General features: G+C 39.7%; 1 protein-coding gene across 2 annotated transcripts in view; it reads right to left on the bottom strand.

The window, feature by feature from the left end:
- The window catches only part of LOC123987590 (RNA-binding motif, single-stranded-interacting protein 2-like), a 28387-nt gene extending 12260 nt beyond the window's left edge, over window positions 1–16127 (bottom strand). Inside the window, exons 1-2 of one of the 2 annotated variants that reach the window (XM_046076597.1) lie at window positions 15979–16127; window positions 4293–4459 (exon numbers count right to left, since the gene is read on the bottom strand). In XM_046076597.1, coding sequence (XP_045932553.1) covers window positions 4293–4459; window positions 15979–16050 — 239 coding nt within the window. In that variant the 5' untranslated portion in view covers window positions 16051–16127. Of the gene's footprint in view, window positions 1–4292; window positions 4460–4710; window positions 4760–15978 lie in introns of those variants that run through there. The other variant, XM_046076598.1, reaches the window with a different exon arrangement.
- Window positions 16128–24416: the final 8289 nt, after the last annotated feature.

Genomic DNA, 24416 nt, shown 5'->3' with positions numbered 1-24416 from the left:
ATACAGAAACAGGATCAATGATAGATGAGGTGACTATGGGGCGATGACAGGAACCTGCTTCTACCATATGCATGCCAATCCTGTCACACTTACTCAGGCTGCATTACAGGCGTAAACATGAATGCAAACTCTGTCATGCAATCAATTGTGTCAATCAAGTGTCACAGAAAACTCTGTCTGCCTCCACCCTTCTGTCTGCCGGTGGAGGCTGTAACAGTAACTCGACAGACAGGAGACAGCACCGTAGGGCCAAAAACAATTTGTTCCAGGCCTGTCTTTACAAACACACACACCTCACTCCAAAATCCAGCTCTGCTATCGGATATTTTTACTTCAAATAAAGCTTTAAAGTGCTGTCAGCAGCAGTGTCTGACTCGCAAATACAAATATTGGCTTTCAAGGAAATTTATTGTATGCTCGATCCATTTCACTACATACAAAAGTCATATGGTTTATGAAACATAATAAATCATTGACACCTGTTATTTCAGTCACCGACTGACATGAAAAAGGTCAATCAGCAAAAGAGGACAAGTAATTAATGCATGGATGCAGCATTATAAAACACCCATTGTAAAAAAAAAAGAACCATTTTTAATGCAGTACATGACATGAGTTATGTAAGATGTGGAGACTAATGGAATGCAGTGTTATAAGACATTAGCACTACAGTATAATAGACCTGTCCTTGTCTAGTGAATTTAGCCAGTCAGGGAGGCTGGTGTTCCTCTGTTTGGGCGACATGGTGTCTGGGCGGAATGTACACTGTAACCTGATGCTTCACCCCTCCGGTTCGCCTTCCTTCCCACCACGTCCCTCTCCCTGTCTCTGTTTTTCCACCCTCACATCACAGCACGCCACTGGGTCCTACAGTCCCACCTAGTTTCAGTGGACACTTGCCCAGATGACTCAGATCTGACTAGACGGCCACAGCAGAGGCCTGTGTCATGACTGACACTGGAGTCTAAAGTATTTATGCTAAAGGGTTGTGGCCTTACCTCCTACAAGTTTTTAAAATGTACATACACATCCAGGCCATGCATCTTTTTTTGAACTAGAAACAGTAGATTTACATGTGAACAAGCTTTATGTCTCCACTTCAGCTGCCATAAATCGTATTACCTTATAATGCCACAATTCAACTCATTTTAAGCTGTGAAAATACACATGAGCAGGAGTCACTGATCTTGATTTTTGTAAATTATGACATTAAGGATAGAGTCAATTTGCAGGAAACTTCTTCACTGCAGAAATTAATAATTTATCATCTGTCGCCAAATAGGCAGATGACCTTTGCATATGTTATGTTTATAGTTTCCCACTGCCATCTAACAACTGCAAAGTGGTAATTAGGCATGAATATATATACACAAGCTTGATATTAATTTAACCCATTAAAGTCCAGCTGAAAGTTCAGATTCCCTTTAGCCATATGTCTGCTTCTCAGAGCACAAATGTAGAGACATTTCAAAATCAATCAGGCACACATGCTGTTGAAGAAAGATTTGTAGTTAAAACAAATCAACATGGTATTCACATATGTGGGGCTCAAAAGGATGAACCATATAAAAAGAAGTTCTTCTTAACCGATATTAGGCATATATTAAGTGAAATTGACTTGCACAACTGAACTTGTTTCAATAGCTAGCAGTGCATTATCAGGAGCAATGTCTTTTCACTAATATTAAGCCTCAGAATGCATTATTTTGGAAGACCCTGTACTAAAACCCAGAATAATGCACATGTTCTGCAAATAGTTGTATATTCTACAAATAGTTGTATTATTTCTCTATTCACTTTAATATTCTTATATAAATTGCATCGTCTATTCCATATTTATATATTTCTACATTTATTTACCTCAACTATATGCTTGTCTACGTGTAGCACCTTATCACCAAAACAAATTCCTCGTATGTGTGTAACACTACTTGGCAATAAAGCTCCTTCTGATCAAAACCTAGACTGGATTTAGAATTGAATTTAAATGAAAAAGTTCTGTAACTTCTTCTCAAACGCTTGGAATACTTAGAAGTAGTATTGTTCTGGATCGGGATTATGTGAATTTGTCTTGTGGCTAATAATAAAAATAAAAACAAATAATAGTCACTCTCATGCTGTTCCCTGCTGGCTCTGATTTTCCTGATTTCAAGCTCATACTGCCAGAACAAAAATCAATGAAGTCCTACGGATCAGTCTGAGTTTTAATTAGAGGTATGTGTAAGAAAAAGAAAAGCTGTGCTTCATGTTTTACATAACAGAGATGCCAGGAGAGTTCAAAGATCTGAAGGCAGTGACTGTGTGACCCTCCGCTTACCTCAGCCCCTCTGCTGCAGAACAGCAGCCCACCACACTGTAGAGGCCACAGGGACTTAAAAGACAGCTCTGACCCATATACATCTGTCTGACATTCTTTCCCAGCAGGCCAGGCTACTCTTTTCCCTCTCATTTAAGTTTCCCCTTCAACGGTAGCCCTCCCACCCACCCCTACAGCCTCCGTCCTCTCTCCACTTCTATACCCACCACCCCACAATGACTTCTCTGTCAAATCCACTGCTTTATTAAGTCCCTGTGTTTCACATACCAACCGCAGATTTCACATTTTCTTTGATTGTTCCAGCTTTGATAATCTGTACAGCACAGTCCACACTCAAATATTAACATGACTATCAGATACGAGCCGTGTAAATTTGTTCTGTGTTTGTGAGGCTTCCACATTGAGGGTCAGAAGGGTTCAAATGGAGAATGTAACACAAATATTACAGAGGGAAGGGCTGTGGTACACAAGTCAGGTTTTAATAGCAGAGGCCAGTGCTTGTTCAGTGAGGCGTATGGTTACTGTGAATGACCCATGGAAATGACGGATGTATGGTTAAAGTTCACAGATCACTTCTGTGACGTACAGCATAGCCCTGACCTGCAGCAGCCAAAACCAGTTTGGGTGCTTTATTACTAGGTTTAATCTATGTGTGCGTGTGTGTGTGTGATATTGTACGGCTGACATACTATAGAGGCTAGGCTGTTTGTCTAGGGGTGTGTACCCTATTCAGCCTCACAAAAAGTAAAAGGTTAGATGAGGACATGAGGAGTCAACATGCTGTACCCTTCTCTGGCCCCTTCTCTCCGTCTTTACCCCCGTCCCGTCCTTTCCCCGACTCTCTGCATTCGTTCCTTCTTTCGCCTATTTCCCTCCAAGGCTCAACCATTTTGCTGACAATATCTTGTGCTCCTGTGATTGTCAAGATTTAATCAGACTGACTTCAGTTGTGGTAATTCAGCATCCTTATTCGTTAACCACTTTTCCCCCATTCCTGCCTAAAAAGCTCCATTTTCTGAACATCAAATTATGGCCTTAAACAATTTAATTTCATGTGTTCAGCAGATGAACAGCGTAGCTCCAGACAGTACAGATACTATCTGCTCATGAGAAGTTCGTTACTATGTGACTCTTTCTCCAAGGTAGCTTCAAAGATAACAATCTTTGTTCAAGTTTAGCTGGACTGGAATGCACTATAAGCTAAAGTCTGATTCAATATTAACATACAGCAAGGCCAATGCCGACCCAATCAATGTTTAACAACCAAACTGTGACAATCCTCACACAAACAAATGACTTGTTTGTTTAGAGACTGTACACTGTAGGCCTACTACAAACAATTGCTAAACCTGCCACATCGCTTTACATCGCTCATCTGAAGCGCAAATATACTTCATGCTGGCTATGGACATGTCTTGCCTAAGTCATATTTTACCATTGGCCAATATACCTGCATAGCTTACATATTATTACAATTATGTTAGACGATCTTTTTGAGTTTGTAATCACTTATTTATCCTAAAAAAATAAATCATCAATAGGAATAGTTGGGAAATGTGTTGTTTTGCTACCACACATTTCCTCTTTGCCAAGAGGCCTTTAGCTTAGCTTTGCAAAAAGACTGGAAGCAGGTAAAAATGTTAACCGGGCTCTCTCTCAAGATCTCCAAAATCTGCCTACTATCACCTCTAAAGTCATTAATCAACATGTCCATACAGAAATATTAAACTGAGAGTGATTTCGATCTTCAAATCGAACTCTCAAAGAAAGCGAATAAGCATATTTCCCCAAACCTCACACCATTCCTTTATAAATTCCATGATGTAAAATTTGTGAGGTTCAGTCACCATAAACATGTCTGGTATGATGTAATATTATTTCCTATTTCCCCTTTCTGTGCACCAAAAATAAATATTTATTTATATCGTCAGTCAGCCATCCAAATAAAACTAAAAGTTAAAAAAAAAACACTCACGGCTGGCAGAGTTTGACCAGGTCTTGGTCCGTGGTCCCCGGATGGAGGCCGCGGATGTACAGGTTAGTTTTACTTAGCTGTTCACCTCCCCCACCGCTGCTATTGCTACTACTGTTGGTGTTGGGACTGGGGGGCGCCATCTGATGGCCGGAGGACACATAGGCCTGCTGCAATAAGAAAGAAACATCAGCATTAGTTTACGGAGTATGAACACATAAACAGGAGCCACTGCCAAAATAGTTTCAAACACCAGCAAACACTGGATATGTACAGTGATGTTAGTAAGTATTCAAAGTGCGAAAAACTCAAAGGAGTGTGTTGGAGATGTTGAGAGATCAGAAAGTAATCCTGCATGAGACAGATGATTATGTGGGAGTTGCGAAAAATTATATCATACAGGCCTCATGTCAACACTCACCAATACTGCTTTCTGGGGGGAATGTGGGGCCTCTTGGCTGCCTACTCCATATAGGGAAAAGGGGCCTCTTATGCTTTCTCCATGTTGGGTAACTTCTTTTTTACTTTTGGAGCCACAAAAAAAAAAAAAATCTTGTGGTGCATATCAAAATCAAAGCTCTAAAGATCTAAAACTAACATTTAAACAGTCTGATGATGCAGAATTATATAATAGACTAAATCTGAGCAATTTTTATACTGCAGCTGTTTCTCTCATTTTACTTCAACTTAGAACAGCAGAACCGCTGCCATCTGTTCAAGCTTGCATTTCTATCCCTCCTAAACTTGCGGAAACCTCATGTTCAACATTGTCTTTCAAACATTTCCCTCTCATACAGTGTCTAAAGTTAACATTTAACAAGATCCTATGTGGCAAGATGCAAAAAACAGGTTTCAGGTCAGTTGCATACAAAGTCCAGTTATCAAAACAGAGCAACCACGAGAATTAAAAGAGTTGAGTAACAAGAGCACACCAGGAGTTTATCACTACATGACAATACAGGGTAGCATGCTCATGTTGTGACCATCTGTTATGACCACTACTGAACCTCCTTCTCATTTCTTACGTTGGGATGTTTTGTCTATGAGAACTAAGTGCCAGGGAATACTAGTCCTAAACTATGGCAGTCAATTAGTCGATGACTCACCACTAGGCACATGAAAGGCGGTTGCGCAACAACCAACGCATCATCTCATCTCCCTATGGGATTGTGGCTCTCCTTGGAGAAATCAAACAAAAGATTGTGTAACCATGCAGAGGAGTATTTTTTATTGGGATAAATGTAGTTTCATTATCATTTTCCCTGTCAAAAATGATCTCTCTCTCTCTCTCTCCACGAATAGATCTACTGGCTGCTTTCCAAATAAGATTCAGGCAATAAAAAGCAGCACTTGAGTGCAGAACAGGCTCGCCAGAACTGGGAAATGTTTTGTCTGTTTGCTGTGAGAAAATGACGTGAATCACATTAATCTAACAGCCAAGTGTTTTAATTCAATGTTGCATACGATGGGATAAAAACAAATACGCTTTTTGACTGAGCTCAGGGCCATGAGGTGAGGCGACAAGAGGACAATGGGTTAATTTTAGGAGAGAGGAGAGGGTCACTGATCAGACTGGTGGTGTTTAGGAAATGCCCAGCAGGAAACCAGCAACATCCCGCTAATTAGACACCATCCATAAGGCATGCAGCCCTTCTAAGACAGCTCCTCTGACCTCTGTTTTGCTAGCAGTATTGCAGCCACTTCAACAGCAGGCTCATTTCTCTAAAGATAATCCTCTCCTCCTCTACTGCTGAAGAAGCCTGAAAAGTTTACATGTGTTTGTTCATGTTAGGCAAGACGGAAACACGACCTGCTCAAAGTAAAACAAAGAAAAGAGGCGTGTCTGTTTTTTTCTTTTTATCTCTCTCATTCCAGGAATATTTACACAGTCCACAAGTTAAAAACTGTAAACGGCAGGATGTACACACAGACTTGAGCATCAGATTCAAGGCATTTTCAGTTACGCTCAGGGTGAGATCTAGTGAAATTTAAGTATTCAATGTTGCTTTTGTTATGTCAGGAAATCAAAAGTTACAATTCCTAATTTTTAAACTGAACATTGTTGTCAACCTAAATGGCCAGTATAGGATTTTCCTCAAGATTCTGGGACTTCTTTTTAAAAAAAACATAAACATACATATTATATTTAGTATTTTATCTTCATTTGAAGAAATAAAACCAGAGATGTAGTTGTTTACTGTAGTTCGTTACTGCTTAAAATGAGAAAGCTCCAGATGGATATTTTACACTAAATTCAAAGCAACAAAATAAAGAACTATAGCATAAAACATCTTTTGACAGTGTCAACAAAAAAATTGTCCCTTCTCAAAGAAAGAGTTTGTTGCAGAGCTATTGAATTTGAACTGCATTCTCTTGTACACGTTTCTTTTATCCCTTGTAAATCTGAATAAGAAATAAAGCACCATCCATTTAATTTAAAAAAGGGTCAGTTCCTTTCTGCGAAAGACTTTCAGGGCCAGCAGGAAACACACAAATACAGCACGAGCCTGCCTGTAAGAGTGTATCTTTCTTGTCACACTGTCACTCATGGTGAATGCATTTTTGGAGGCAGCTAATTTGTGAATGAAAGAACGGGACAGCAGAGACCTATAATCTCATTCACACACTCCTTACCAGAGTGCCAAGTACCAATCAAGCTCCAGACTGTACCAAATCACGCAACAACATCCCTTAAATCACCACTCTGCAACCATGCATGCATGCTTGATTGTAAAAAAAATCGTTCAGAGTTGCATAAGCTTGAGTCAAAAAATATTATTTTTGATTCTTTATTACTGATAAGGATTAAAATTGGTAGGGATCTCAGCAACAAATGCGGGCTGATAACAGATTACCTGTCAATGAAAAGCAATCCGTCAGTAATTACAGACCCTTGAAAGCTCACCTTAGTAAAGTACAAATTGGTACAGTATATATGCTCAGACTCACATAAAAGTGCCTTTATTACACTGAGTGCAAAAGTACCTTCACAGTGATCTATGGTTTAGTGTGATATGGTTCAGTGATTACCTTTCAGGCTATTTCAGCGGTCCTTATGTATTTGATTCGCATGTTTTCTGTTGAAGACCTATGCTGAAACACCATCGTCTTTCCTTTACATTAGCTGATCAGTAGTTACTGAAGGAGCAACAAAAGCTTAGAAAGAAAGAAATCGGGTATCCAGTCTAGGACACCAAATTATGATGGGCCAAAGAGATGTCTTCAAATTGTTTGCTTGGTCCGACCCACCGTCCAAAACCAAAACCAAAACAGAGGACGCTAAGAAGAACAGAAATAAAAATTTTAAGCTTAAAATTTAAATGTGATGAACAAGATAGATCACGGATTATTGTAGATAAAAGATGCCCGCACAGTCTTACACAATTCTGATGACAGTTCAGATAAAAATATTTCTCCTCCTCTGCTGAAGTGCTCCAAATTCATAACAGAAGGCTCAGGAACATAACTGGATATTTTTAGGATCAAACTAAAGATAAAAATCAAGAACATTTCTATAAATAAAACCATTTCCTCTTTCTTGATGTAAACTTACATCAATACTCTGAAGCTGCCAGGAAGTGTCTTTTGCAAATACTGCATGTTGTTGGTGCTGACTGACTTTAATCTCTCAATACATCAGAAACCGCCATTTTTATTTAAGTGTTAACATTGAAATAATCAAATGACCAGTTTAAGTGATCGCTACTGTATCTCTTTGTCCATCCAACCCTTTCTTTAGTCTCACTCCACCTCTGTTGTTATCTCTCTGTCCCTCCACCCTTCACCAGTCGACCCCAGTTTGACCCATAGAATTCCCTGGATTTCCTGGCTGATGGGGGGTCTGTCCGCCTTCCCATGTCCTACCTGTCTGCTCCCCACTGGAGCGCCTGTCTCCTCAGGCGGGAAAGAGCCATGACTGCCCGACCAGCTGTCCGACTCACATGCTAATGCACAGATTTATGGCCTGCCTGAATGAGGACGCAGCTTCAAGCTTGTATAGAATTACGCTGCTGAGCTTCTGCTTTGCACCAGCTCCACTTTAGGACCAACAAGGAAAACGAGCCATGGGAGAAATAATTTGATATTTACAGTCTTCAATTCTGATGCATCAAAAAACATTTTGGATATTTGATTCTAAAACCAAATCATTTCCTGTTCGCCTTGTTGATCAAAATGATACCAACTAGGCCTTATAAAGAAATGAAAGTAATAATGAACATTAGTTAGAGATCCAAGGAAAAATGGAAATGGAATTTTTTTTAACATTAGCCGAGGGTTAGATTAGGACTGTATCTAGTAAAGCAGTTGGCTGCAGTATGGCGGCAGGCAGGAAATCCTGTGTGTCTGCTCCTGATCTTATCACACGGCCATATGAATGAGGAGCTCTGCATTCCAACCAGGTGACAGGGACACCGAACTCACGTCCAAACTCGTTCCTGAATCCTCCTTCCTTTCGGTCTCTAACCCTCCCCTTCCTTTTGGCTTTTAATAGTTAGTCTCCAAACTGTCTGCCTGTTAATATTGTTGATCACACCTTGAGTCATATGCACAGTGCAAATGCACATGCATGCATAGCTTTTAAGCCGGGTCAGGTGGCCAGAGCTGGGAAGCTTAGAAACAGATACCTACAAACACTGGCCCTCAGCTCAGCCAGAGATCCAACAAACGGTGAGGCACACAGTGTGTCTGGCATCACTGCAGTACTTGGCATCGGATTTCTGACAGCTGTGCTTTCTCCAAGGACTCTGTCTCCCTTTCTACCTGTTCACCTTGGCTGGTTCATGTGACTGGCACTGAAGTTGGGGACCAATCCAAAACATCTGACACATTAAACAAAGAGATAGATAAACATATACCTGGCGGACGGCCAGAGGGACAAAGGTACGGGAGAGTTCAGTGAGGATAAACTCCCTGCAGCGGAACAGCTGGATTATTGCACAAATGGAAAGGTAGTCCAGTAGACAGCAATTACTTGTGTATGTAATGTATTTCCTCTTGTGGAGTTGTTACAAACATGCATTTACAAGCATATTTAGCAATTATCTTTGGCATATAAAATTTCTAACTAAAGCGAGATGTCATTATTTCAGCCTGACTGATACTGGATTATTAAGGGAAGATACTTATCAATATTTAGGAGTTCTGATGACAATATACATTTGCGGATAGTAATTTTTTAAACCTAAACAAATAAACACACAATCTTGATACGGATCCCTTAGATGTTTTTTTTTTAAACTTTTGTTCGTGACTAAGATACATACTGAGCGGGACATTTTAGTGTTTACAGTAGTGGTCGGCAATAGGTGGCCCGCGGCCCGCCAGCAATAATATCTGGCCCGCGGCCAGATTGCTTAGATAGCAGATAGCAGAAAAATAAAAAATAAAAAAACTGATACCGGCTGGTGCTGAAATAGATTTCAGTCATGACACATACAGTTACTCACACAATCAATTCCTCTTAAGTGATTGTGCCTCCAAAATAAAAGCGTGAGAACTTTTTGTGTAGCAATGCTTTATGACAAGTTTATTGAGAGCTTTTACTTTGAAGAGTTCTGAACGACATTCAAAAGAGACTCTGGCTTGCTTTACATACCTCTGAAAAAGCCATCAGTTAACGTGTGATTGGATTCCCCTGAATTTCCTCAGGGAAATGAAAATAAGCGTCCACAGGTTTATGAATGTGGATCAAACACTGGGACGCACACGAACTGCTGCACATGCTTTATTGTGAGCACATGCAAAAGTGTCCGTATAGGCCTAATCAATTTAACAAGGAAGAAAAAAAAATATCCTCAGTTAGTTGGAATCAATCTTACAATCTTCCACACGGGAGTACCACACAGTACTGACTGAGCTAAACATGCACTCAAATATACAAAGATTTGAAATAATTTCACTTTGTTCGGGCCCGCCATGTAACAGCTTGAAAAAAAATTGTCCCGATGCCAGACATCTTTGCAGACCGCTGGTTTACAGTGTAAAAATCAACTTTCTATCTGTCTATTGCCGGCAACAAAATTTTAAGTGCCACAGCCTCCCTGTCTAACCTTACACAGAAAATCTATGCAGTGAGGTATGCAGATTTAAATTTTTAGAAAAGAGACTACTGGTATTGGATCAGTGGTTGTTAACAGCTACCCTAATTTGAGAAATGGGTATGGGGAATAAAAATGTAAATAAAATTTACTTTAATCACTCTAGTCAGTATCTTTGTATTTAGCTGCCCTTTGCTGCGGGGCAGGTCATGTACAATTGGTTGATCTGAGCTTGTTTGATGAGAACAGCTGCCCACTGCTGCTGGAAATAGGATTAATGAGAACTATGAGACTCAACCACACTATAAACATGTAAGCTGTAAAATCAAAAAACTAGCTAAAAGGCTAAAATGCTATGTGGAGCTGCAGACTTGTCACTGGCGGTGAATTCCACATAATCATTTAATTCCAAGTTCATATATTGATGGATGAAGCTTTAAAGATTCAAGGTGTAAATATGTATTTACAGCATGTATCAGTGTGTTGGTATGCACACATCTTCTTCCATTTGTGTCCATTTCTTTGTCCTTCTATCATTATTAAAGGTCGTCCTGTTTGTTTTCACGTCTCCATTGAAATAGCAGTTGCAGAGCTCTCATCAACAGAAACAAATACTCATTACGTTAATCTTTACTAAGTGCATGTTTTAGGTGGAATGTTAATGTGGTGTAATGAATGAGTGAGTTCAAATGTTGAATGTTTTAAATGGATGCTTAGCTTTTTATTTCAGTGACATGCTTTCTATTTTCTATTCAAAGGAAAATTCAAGTGTTTTTCCATTGCTTTTGCCCATTTACTACAACTACACGTCACTGTTTTACAAAGTCTAACACATGTTTTAAGATTGATTTGATTCTACCTCCCAGATGGTTGGTTTCAGTTCATGTCAGAATGATGAAAAAATATACTTGTACAGACTTGAATCGTGGTTGACAGACTGTTGATACAGTAATCATTCACACTGAACATTTAGTTTGTTCTACTGTTTCTGGTCAAAGTCATTTCTGCAGGGTAAAACAGTCATCTTTGGTGCAATTCAAGGACACTTGACATCTGACATTTGACATGACTGATGACTTTGAGATTAGATAGTGGCTGCGTGCAATCATTGAAAAGATGCTTTGTCGTTTCTTTCATGAACACAGGTTGCTGTTTAGAAACCTGTCTCAGCAAGTCTCATTATTGAGAGTGTCAAATGTTTATATAGGGAAACAAATGCAAGTAATACTGTATATAAACGACATGGTGATACAAAAAAAGAAGGAAAAATAGGGGATAAATATTGCCATATTGATTTTGCCACCACTCACTTAAGTTTTATTTACTAATGGTGATCCTATGTTTATTAAGTGAAATTAAATAAAAACTCATTTCTGGATGTTGATATAAAATGAAAATGATAAAGATCAAATAAAGATCACACAGTAACCAAGAAAACACTGGCACATGATGGTGCATGAGAGTGACATCACATTTGTGCTACTTCTGATCCCCAATAACCACTCATAAAGGTGAGCAAAAATGTTTACAATTACTATCAATTATTATTTGCTATTAAATATCTATGTAACTACTACATCAACACCATTCAGTATTGTGGCACATCTAAATTCTTTATACATCATGATAACCAGATCCATCTTCGGATGTAAGATATATTTAGCCATTTAAATGCTGGATAGCGCAATGAAATATGCATCAGATATCTAAATTCTTGCATCACAAGTCTTTTCAGGCTTCATATAAATAAAAGTAAAAGATTAATTAATAAATGACATTTTATTGCAAGTTGTGTGTGTTAAAGTGCTCTCACCTCCAGTGTTGAGAGTGAATGATCACGGCCTGCTCAAAATAAACCCTTGTGACTGGACATAATACAATAATAATAGTAGAAATGTATTTATATATATATATATATATATATATATATATATATATGATCACAAGGCGGTGATCAATCACATGTTAATGATCCACAAGCACAGGATCTGAAACACACCTGCTTTACCAACCAAACTGTAGTTGAATACAAATGTATATTCCAATGAAGATGCATATATGAGGTCTTTTTTCCTCTATTACCATAGGATTCTAAGTTACAAGGTAAAATCTATCTCTCAAAAATGTTTTATTAGCCTGTATATCAGTGGTGAGCCTTTTAACAAACTTCTTTCGTTTGAAAAAATCCCGCTGCTGCCACATACAGCACTCAAACTCTGAGTGTGACTTATGCCACAAGTGAAATAAAACACTCTTTTAAAAAAGCATTGGTTCACATGAGGCAAGAATTTGGAAATGCTGGTGACGTCTGAAAACTTCTGGAATTGAAAGTGAAAGGGAGAAATCACAAATTTCAAGAAGCATGGGAGACTTCACTTGTGCTATTCTGCCAAGTCTGGAAGTCTTTTTTTAATGAAACCTTTTACATCCGTGTGACAATTTAATGCTCCAGTTAATGTATTTCTTTCATTTTTTCCCACATCTAGCTGTGTTTTGATCCAATAGAGTATGCATTGAGGTATACAGATCTTTAAATCACAGCAGTAAGTTGACATTTGTTGAAAAGAACTCCCGCCAAGATGAGAACAACCATCTGATTGACAAGTACAAAAACAAGCCCTTCAACAAGTCCCTGAGTGAGACGCATGATACCTTGAGAGGTGACAAGCCTCCTGTTATTTTTCCATCCAGGAAGCTTTACACGGAAACCGACCAAATTTGATTTAAGAAACATTAATTCTATTTATTTGAGGGAGGAAATGAGGTGCTGAGTCAGGGGAGGAGCAGCTGGCTTTAAGCACAACAGAAACCAAACACCTTTTGGTCGTCGAGCTCAGTAATCACCTCGCGCGCACACATAGAGCGCTTTTCTCACCCCTTGGTGTATTTATTTTGTGATCAGACTTTTATTTTGTGTACTCGTGCAGCTCAGGTATGGCAGAATGTGAGCAAGAGATAAAAAGAGTGAGAACGGGGTGGAGGTGGGAGGAGGAAATGTTAAGAATCACAACAGGAACTTGACCTCTCTGTGAACCTTTGCTCCACAGGATAGAGGAGCTTGGGACTGCTACAACAACTGTGGGGAGAAAACTTCACTTCCTTTAGCATTCTTTGTTAATACCTTGTCTTTCATGTTTTTAGGTAGTAGATGTTCATAATGTCTACAGTCAAGTCAAAGGGCTTTAGAATGTTTCCAGCATAAATATACAACACCTTATATGCTCTGTATATATTTAATTCTAGTTTCTTTTCGGTTCTGCTGATGGGACTCCTTCCCTGCATATGATCATTTAAGTTTATCTTACTTTATGATATGTTTCTGTTTATCATTTATATTTTTTAAATATATCTGTTCAGAAGGCATGTTATCATGATCTTAGAACAGAATAAAAGTATTCAGAATTGACTACAATAACCCTATTATAGGCAATCAACACCAAAAAGCCCAAAGGTGAGGGTCACGCTGTCCTTACAATGTTCCTACGATGACAGACTGATCCTTAAATTACAAATAACCCTGGTGCCCTGGTGCTGCACTCATTTCTAATTAATGTTAAAGTTCAAAATTTTGTGGGGAAATGCTTCTGGTGGATTTTATTACCTTTAGACAGAGCCAGGCTAACTTTTCCCCCTGTTTCCAGTCTTTGTGCTAAGCTGCAGCTTCATATTTTGCCTACAGACGTCAGAGTGGTTAACAATTGTCTCATCCAACTCTCAGCAAGAAAGCAAATATGCGCAGTTTACCTTTCCAACTTCTGAAAAATCAAACAACAATGAGTGACCCAAGGCTAATTATGGGTGTTACTAACAATTATTTTCATTATTGGTTAATCTGGTTATATTTGTATCGATGATTAATCCTTTAGTATATTAAATTAGTGAAGGATGCCCATCACAACTTCCCAGTGCCCAAAGTGGCTGCTTCAAATTGCTTGTCTAATAAACAATTAAACGATTATCAAAACAGTTGCAGATATTGTTTTTTCAATCGAATAATCGATCAGTGAACTAATCTCTGCAGCTCTCTTGCTTATGGAACTAAGTCGACATAGGCCGAGATGTTGCTGTTGCTAATATGCAACACTTAAAAAGTCGAATCTTCTCAAAACATATAGATTCTGTCCACTTTATCCATAATTATACATTTCTTATACATATGGCCAGAAATGACAGACCAAAATTAAAACAATGACACTGCAAGTGCTTACACTCACAAGACTGTTCTCCTGATTGCTCACACAGTGTTCCTTTTAAATAGTGACATTTAACATTTGTATTGGCCCCTGGTGAGCTACAAATGTTTTGCTTTGATAGTTTATGGACAGATAGTCTCCTCATAGCCACCAAATGAGATCCTACCTAGTAATAGCCTACCCCAAGTGCAGAAGTGCATGTAAATGTATTCATTAAAAATGCAATGCGAGTTCATTAAAATAAATTGCTAATTGCGTGCATGTGTGTTTGTAGAACAAACTATTAAAATACAAAGCTGTTTTCCTCTGCACTAGTGTTGACATCAGATCTGGGAGGATGAGCAGCCAGGCGGTGCCATAGATCACAGACAGACAATATGTCAATATACATTTTCAGAATGCCAGTTTAGAGTTCTGGGGACTGACAGAGGGACAAGATGAGCTGTGAATCCGGTAGATGCGAAGTCTCAACATAATATTGCCATGTTTAATGAAATAGCTTTACCCATCACTTTTAAGCCATAATGGCCCATAGAGAAGACACATGATACATGCAACCTCTGCATGACCAAATGGAAACACACTACTCAGGAAAAGGGGTTTTAGGAAGCAAAATTAAAAAAAAAAAAAAAAAATTAAATAGAAAATTCAGCTCTCCCATCAGTAGCACGAATATTATAGCTTTTTAAGCAATTTCGTAATTTAGGTAGATCGGCTAATGTTGCGCTGCTGCAGGTTAAATCTTGTTTCGTGCGTTTGTGTGAGAATATTCTTCCCTCACATTACCTATCGGTTACCAAAGGTGACAATGTCAACAGTGAATGTAGCGCGATTCATAATTCTGGGAATGTAGTCATCATGGTCTGGTGGGATCTTTCGAGGGGTGGGGCGTATTCTGCTTTCAGATGGGAAACGAGGGAAAAAAAACTTTGCAAACTTACGCGGCAGCGGAGACAATGAAAGAACTGATTTAACTCTAGATATGAGTGTCCGGAGCCCACGGAGGAAGAGGCAGAATTCATTTTGTAACATGTTTGCCTTTCACCCTACCCCCACTTCCACAAACAGATCCAGGCGCAGACGCGCTATCCCGACACGGCACAATCACCCATAAAGTTGCTCTCCCCCCATTGACTTTTTTTCAAACGAGTGAGCAGACCCATATCGACATCCTTACAGTAATACGCACGCACAAATACAACTAAATAAAACATCAGCGCTTCCAACATGACAGGACCGAGCGGCGGCACATTTCCAACCCACACGTACCACGGAGCCCGGCCGCTCTATTGCGCTGTATTTTCACTCCGCGAAGTCTTAAGTTAAATTCAGTACGTTTCGCTTTTCAAGGACACTGCAGCTCACTGTCACAAGCCCGTTTTTGTCGCGACAGACACGGGCGTGTTGCCCTGCAGGGCGAACAAGCCGAAAATATAAGAAAACCCCGAAAGCGCTCACCTTTTTGCTGTTTCTGCTGTTATAGCCGTTGTATGGGTTGATTCCTGCCCTTGGCGGTACGGAGAGCAGCATTTTTCTCGGCGCTATGTCCGGAGCGGCGAGCACAGCCCAGGCTGCCAGCTGACGTCAGCAGCTGGGGAAGCGAGTGCCTGGAGTCCCGCTGCTTGACTGCGAGTGGTGCTGCTGCTGCTGTGGCAGGACAAGGGCCCCCACTGCTGGCCCCTGGGCTACTTAGGCCAGGGGTGCTTCACGCGGGGGGTCCACAGAGAAGAGGGGGATTAGCTCAAATGCATTCTTTCTGTGGTACTCTTACGACAAAACGCTTTTAACATCAGGTTAAAGTGTAGCCTACCGTGTTTTTACGGGAGGTGCCTTAATTCACTCATAGACATCACTTCATTAGAGATACTAATATATTCTTGATGTTGTGTCCTTTAACAACAATCTTAAGAAATGATAATTAATTATATTTGCAAATATCACAGCAAAACCCCTTTACTACATTTATTCTATGATATAGCCTAATCTTGGGCTGTCCATTTGCAGTAGCCTATCTTATGTAGGCCTACTATTGATTACCACTAACATATAACTCCTATAGGAATAGCCCATCAAGATATTACATATTTTTGTACTTTTTTCTCAAATCAAATCAAATGGTAAAACTGCCAGCTGCAACAATGCTGATGGCAGCATTTAGACTCCTTACCTGTGATAAGGTCATTGTATAATAACTACCCCGCCTCCATTTAACCCAACCAGAGCGTGTGTGTTGGTTTTGCTGCTGTCCTCTTCTTTGCTTGTGTAACCTTCTCTCTGTGTTTGTTTGTATGGTTTGCTAGGCACTCTTTAAACTTTGGTGTAGAGATTTCCCATGCAAACAATATCATCTATGTACAGCTATAACAAGTTCTGGTCAGAAATTGTGCATGATTAGAATTCCCTTGATAAACATATTTGAATGTAAAAGCTAAGGCAGCTCATGTAAGCAAACCAGTCTTTATCAGAAATAAATTACATCACATACTACGGTTTTGATTCTTGGCTTTCTATTTTGATATGTCATTTTGTTTTGGGCGGTTTTTTTTGTACCATAAAATAAGTCTTATGAACATTCTCCCACATAATACCTGAAATTCCCCTTTAATTTAATCTAATTTTGCCAGTGAGCTATATCTGATAACTCTACACTGCCAATGTTTATATCACAAAAACAGTGTAAATGTATGGAATCTGCATCAGTCTACTGCAGCTATTAAACACTTCATTGCTGTAAAAACTGATAGCACACATACCCAATGTTTCTATAGTGAATGTCAGTTAGATAGCACTTCAATAATAGAAAAGAAGGGATTAGTGTCCCAGACCTTACCTCAACCTTTAAAATATGTTCACTTTGGCACAGAGGGGGGAATAAGAACTTAATAGAATTATAATGTTATCATTAAGTTTTTCTTTCACCACGGCCACTTCTGTTTCAGTCATTACCTCTTAAAACAAAATATAGCAGGCAGCAAAACACATCAAGCACAGTGTCAAGGTTTATACACATTGAGCAATTTTGGGTCATGTGAGGAGAAAGCATTGCAGAGATGCAGTCCACATCTTGTTTGTGTATCCTGACGGCCTGCAATGGATGACAGAGCTCATTTACATCTGTGATGTCTATAATAACGCCCTGTATTTTCAAAACTCATAGTGTTTACAGGTATTCATGTAAACGTACTTGTAAAAATATTGTGATTTTGCCTTGTCTTACAGGAGCAGGCGATGATCCAAAGTCCATCATATGGTTTGGTTTGTGCTACCCTAGATCAAACTTAAACTGCTGGTGATCCTGCTGCTTGCCTCCCATGCAATACATTATTGCTCCCATTAACATGATGTGATTAATTATGCAGCACAACACTGATGCAAAGCAGTCTCACTCAAGACTGACAAAGTGAAAACTCTTGAGGGTGTAGTCAGCAGGCACCATCATCTAAATGCAGCCCATTACAAAGATACTGCCTTGTAAATGGTCTGAAATAAACATCTGCATGATCCAGTGATGTGGACTGGTCATGGTGTAATGCAGCAGATCCAGTGCATCTGGTGCCCGCACTGACGGTGTCCTGAGGTTTCCCTTGAAGGTCACAGACGAAGACTATTAAACAGCAGACACACACACACACACAGGGTACCAAACCTAAACATTTTTCATCAGAGTGTGAAAGAGCGGTGTCCTGAAGTTACCTTTCACATCTTATCCATGGCAGCCTTGTCAGTGACTCTGGCTTCTTATCTGCTTCTGCTATATTTAAATGCTTTTTCACGTTCTCCTGTTCTCCTGTTGCCAGTGATTGGCTGGGAGATGTATCCCAACACAGATGGCAGCTGAAACCTGATGCTTAAAATGCAGAAGCATTCAAAATAATCTGTACTGGCTACACTACAAAGCAATGGGTCTTAATTACACTACAAAGCACTCCTGCTACTCTTCATATCTTGAGGTATCCATTCACCATGGACTGGTCACTATGAATCAAATGTTATTTTATGATGTATGGTGCTGTATGTATGGTGCCCCCTGCAAGAATAAGCGTCAGTTGTTTTTTCAGTGTGCAAAATAATATGCTGCAAGCACAGAGGTGATACCAAACAGGAGTTTTGTAAGTGCAAGGAGACAGTTACATTTAACCACAGTCTCAAGCTGCACATGAGATTTTTCTACAAATGGTGGGCAGAACTGACTTCCCTTCAGAATGTACATGTGCTTGTTATTCAAATGAGAGAGATGAGCTGGGCAAACTTGCAGATCGTCAAAACTAAAGTTTGTGCAGTGCAGTTTACCTAAAGCTAAAAACAGATGCAAACATGCAGTTTATGATGTAGAAAATTATTTAATCCTGTAAAAAGTCAACAAAGGTAAAGTGACACTATTTCATTTTCAAATAAACAAACTATAATTAAGGGTAAAATGATTATGATCTTACACATTACCCCTAGTACATTTATCAGCTCAGTTGCAGAATTTGCCCAGTCTTCTGGCGAGCTGATCTTTCTTCTTTCTTGACAGACTGCCCACTTTCTTGCTGTAAGCACTGCATGCTCTCTATGTGGACTGTAAAGTGACAAATACTGCTGTGTGAACAGCATTTCTTTTATGAATTAGCGCTGTTAGCACTTTGTGTTGGTCCCTCTTTCATTCAGTCTGTGGGCTGTTCCTCCGTCTGCATTTAGGAACACACCAGTGACATTGTAGCACTAAACAGAACCTCAGTCTGGCACAACCAGCCACTTTGACGACATGAACATTATTTGGACGTCAACAGGCTCGTTGCTAAGTAACCAAGCCCCCTCTGTCCCAAGGGCTCTGGTCTTATTACTCTAGGGTAGCTAAGCAGTGTGTGTGAGTTTGTGTGTGTGCATGTATATGCATATATGTAAGGGAATATGTGTGCATAAGTCGCTGAACTTCCTAATGGTGTGTACTGGGGATAGAAGAGATGGTGCATCACCTTTTTTTCAGTTTAATTTATTACGACCTCGATGTGGGAGTGAACCCATTCACACATTCAACTGTTGCAAAGCACAGGTCAGAGGTCATTCCATAAACCTGAGGCTTCATCTTTCCCAATTTTGTGTTGAAACATGCTTCCTCTTTTTGTTGTTATCTAAAATAATATACAAAACTTAATCCTAGCTGATACAAAAAGTCAATCTAAATTTGCAACTTCAGCATAAAACACAACAAAACAGCTACAAAATGACCCATACAAAACCTATTTAAGGACAAAAGCACATGTTGAGGAAATACCACCCTTCCACCCATCGCCTGCATTAACAACTAACACACACACACACACACACACACACAACAGCGTCAATGCTGTGGGGGTGAACCTCTGTCATCAAAGTGGACGGTTGTTTGGGAGGAAGGGAAGTCTGAGTGTGTGGAGGAAAGTGGATGTGAATGGGGTGGAAGGGTTCAGGGAGTTCATATGCGAGTGTGGGGCTCGGTCACTGAGACTGTCGGTGTGGGGTTCAAGGTCAGAATGGCTAACAGGGCGGGAAAGACTGTAAACGGTGGTTGGCAAAAGGAGATAAAAGGGAAAGGGTCTTTTTTAAGAATTAACATTTGACGGTTGTGTAGGAAGGGAAACACACGCAAGTTCAGGATGAAAGTAAAAGAAAAAAACTGTACTTTATTTATACTCACACCTGCTCTACTCAGAATCGGTCAACTGTGGACTGCTTCGAGATGGAATCTCTGCAAACACGTGTAGCTCAAGTAAAACAAACTTATCCATCATCAGACATAAAGGATTCATCCAGCAACAGCCCAACTGGTCAAAAATAATGACATCAATTTCATAGCATAATGAACATACAGTAAAATGTATTATATCGTATTATTAAAATGTACCAAATGTTGAACTCATAAAAAGCAGCTGAAAATTTACTGAACTAATATGTACGTTTGTAATTATGTTTCTTCTCGACAGGGTAATCAGCCAAGGGCGGGATATTTTGGCGCTGTTTGCATCCCTGTTGTAGTAAACACGAAACAGTAAAAGTATGTGTGTATTCAGCAGCATAGACAAACAGATGGACACACGAGGTTGCTTCACGTGAGAGAAGTTACTTTACTCGCTCACTGAACAGACCACACACACACACACTCAAACACTCAATCAGTGAAGCATTCCCTGTGGTTGGAATGTGCTTTTGAGGGAGAGTGTGAAAGAGGAAGTTTTGGCGAGGAAGGCTTGAAGGGAATGGGGTTGACAAAAAAACAAATAAATGTCAGTAGCCTCTGTGCACATAGATCCCTCTTGTGAGTGAATGTGAATATATGTGTATGTGTGCAGGGGGAGTTCCATCATAATCTGCTGTTCATCACCAAAGAGAATGTTCTTTGTGTTTCAGGGTGAGAATTAATGTATGTTAATGTACACGCAGCAACAATTATTCTTTACTTCCCTGCATCTCTCACCTCTTTACTGAAGCGCCACTACAAAGTAAACAAAAGCCTCGGGAAAAGGACCCCTGACTGACAAAACCTTCACCCTTTTTTAATCTGTCCTTAGTATATGCTACCTTCAAATTAGGGCTGAACCTACAGAATTTACCTTTATAGAGTTAATGCATTCAGTTTAATATTAAACGTTATCAACAAGCACAAGCATCATGAGTTGATTTCATGTGTGAAAAGTTTTCAACAAAGTTTTTTCTCTCCTCTAACAATCTATGTGCAAATGCTTTGTTTAGATAATGAAATCACAAGGCCCATGTAATAAATGACATTTCCTTCAACATACTTCAAGTTCAAATCAAGTTAAAAATAATTTATTGGATGATTCAACATCTGGTGCGGGGAATTAGCAATTTAACTTGCGCTTGGGCATTTACAGTGATGTTGATCAATGTGCACTATCCCTGAACAATACAGCATAATTAAATAAAATCATATTTCCTGTCATAAGGAACTTGAGTACACCTATAAATACCACAGTGCGCATTGCAGTTTTTCTGTTTTCCTATCTCCAGTAAGTTCCAACTGTCACAGCTTAGATGTTAAAACATATGAAAGACTAAAGGTAGAGCCATGAAACCAAGACTTTTGTTAATGAGGTATGCATTCATACGATAAGGCTTCTCTCTCAAAAACAAATGGAAGAGCTTTGGATTGCCTGTCTTGTGGAAGGTTCCTCTATAAATTTAGTATTCTTTAAAAAGTTTGTTTCTGCTAATCAGTCACTTTTGATTGATTGGTAGAGGCTAGTATAATCTAACCTATCAAATCTAACCATCACATGATATGATTAACAGGCCGTCACAGAGAAACAATGTATCTGCAAATAAAAGGCATAAAAACTCCGGCCCTTTCACCTCTTCTGGCACAACATCATAACAGTTCTGTCCAGTTAGGGGGAAAAGCCCTCAACATTTCTTCTAAAATGTGTGCTAGTCTCTTTCTTTTTTTTCTTTTTGTAAATTTGTTTTCAACAATTTCTTGAGTGGGCTATTTACTTCATGTTCCAGCTGGAGCAACAGATTTGAGTGTAAAGAGGCAAAAAGAAAGCTTGGTGATGGAGTGGGAGGGAAGGAAAGAAGGGGACAAGGGCAGGGGGAAGAGGAGAGAGCGTTAAGCGGATGGGGGAAGGGCTGTTTGTGCATGCCTCAAATTCCTTAGGTGTTATCAGCATTGCCCGCTCCATAAGTGTTCCTTTCGGGGAGGAAAAAAAAAAATACAGAGACTGTACAATGTTGTAAACCTTCCTTTCTGTTGGAAGACCTAAAGGGAGCTCTTTGAGCTCTGATACCACCATTTTTGACTTTGTTATTCTTACATCACTGATGATTAAAATCAAAGAATATGTCTGTCACACACACTTATAGTTAATAATGTTCTGTTAATAAAACAAATGTTACAGATCCTATTCTCTCTTTTTAAGAGCTGGTCAAGGTTAGTTTTGTTTTGATGACATGAGCAATATAGTGCCTCTGTTTTAAAAAGTAAAAATTAATTTCCGTTTTTAATATTTTCAACTTTTTGCTGCTGGACATGGACTTGCAACAACTTATTTAAATCCTTAGTAATTGGAAATGTACTTGTGCTTGTCAAATTAAAAGCCCTTGCCGTGCTCTGCTTCCCTACCATGCGACACGTTTAGACAGGTTTGTCCTTCACAACAACCGTGAAGGCTTACTGACATCTGTAAAGTGTCAAACCACCCAAGATCCCCCAGACATTTTCATAAAGCCTATTTTCTCAATCAGCGTTACAGAGGTTTTCGTGCATGGGCAAGATTAGCAGTTTCCTGTGCGGCTCTATCTGAATGAGCAGATGAATAGCGTGGAAAGATAAAGTAATTACTTGAAATATCTTTTTTGCTGTTGTTGTTACAAAATGGCTGCAATGAGCACCTCATACTGCTTTCCTACTCGAATGGAGGCACTGCATTGGTAGGACACACACACACAGGATGTGATTCTGGGAACTTTGATTGATGAGGTAATCCATCTGGCTCTGAAGCAAGGGAGGGGAGGACGAGAGCACAGGCGAAGGGAGGGAGAGAGGGAGTGTAGAAGATGAGTGATGATGTAGGTCCAAATCATGATGCAGTTTTAGAGATGGATGCATGTGTGTAGGCAGATGTGTGTGTGTATACAAAGGTGTGTTTCCTCTGTGGTTAATTGAGAATGCCAAATGTTGATATTCATTCTTTACACTGTACACACTTAGATTAGGTGGATTGTTAGAAACATCATGTATCTTAACAGCAACGTAAGAACCAGTTCCTCCTCCCTGGACTTCAGCCTGGCTTCCATCACAGCTGCAGTGAACTGGGCGGAGGTGCATCATGGGTCTTAGCCATGGATGAAAGAATGACGCATGAAATACTAGCTCCAGTCATGACACAAACCAGATGAATGGTGTTTTCACTTACTCCGACAATAAAATCGCCCTGGAAAGAAACTCACCAGTGGAGCAGGAGGACTAATAACCAGCAGTGATCTCTGATCTTTAAGACTGATGGGTTTCCATCCTATGACGTGAAAATCAATCTCACAATGAGTGGAATAGCTCTGGCAATCTTGCCAGAAAGATTTACAAAGCGGGAGTGAGACACACTTTGCTGCTGATAATGTTGACAGTTTCACATACACTGATGCCTTGCTTTAACACTTGACTCTTGCTGAATATTAGTGACGATTTCTGAGTAGTAGCAACATCTCACAACTGGCATCAAGGTTTAACTTGAAATTTTAACAAAACCTTTAGATATTATTATTGATTATTCAGCTTTCACTTTGTCTCAGTGCTGTCCAGTGTTTTTATATATTATGATACTACAATAAGGCTAGGCAATCAGGCTACAATGACCTGTTTGGCAATTGAGACAGTAATCCTGAAGAGAATGGATTTTAACCCTCAAAACTACTACCCATGAGTCATTCAACAGATACAGTATGATGTTACATGATGCTGCAGAGGCACAGATCAATAAAAGAGAATGAATCAGGTGAGGCATTAGTGCTGTGCAAAATGTCAGAATAATGAAAGATGCGTATATACAGTATCAGGGAGTTGCTTTCTAATGACTGCAGGGTCAAATATCAGCACAAGCCATTAGAGCTGCTCTCTCTGATCTCTCTCCCTCCCTACGTCTCTCTTTCACACACTCACACCTGACTTGTAAGTAAAAAAGTGAGAAGAAAAGAGGACGTAAAAAAGGATGATCATGATCCTGGGAGGTGGCGCCAAGTCTGGTGTGTAGCACATGAGACAGCCACAAATGATGGACGTCAACAGCTTTAATTGTGATGAGGCTTTCAGGCTACTTGAGAAACATTCGATTCTCACTGTGATACATCCACCGATGTGTCCCTGAGCAAGACACTTAACCCCTAGTTGCTCCAGAGGCGTGCAACCTCTTATATATGTATAT

This window comes from Micropterus dolomieu, linkage group LG18, assembly GCF_021292245.1.
Source record: "Micropterus dolomieu isolate WLL.071019.BEF.003 ecotype Adirondacks linkage group LG18, ASM2129224v1, whole genome shotgun sequence".
Lineage (NCBI taxonomy): Eukaryota > Metazoa > Chordata > Actinopteri > Centrarchiformes > Centrarchidae > Micropterus > Micropterus dolomieu.
This window is presented reverse-complemented; position numbering and strand designations above follow the sequence as displayed.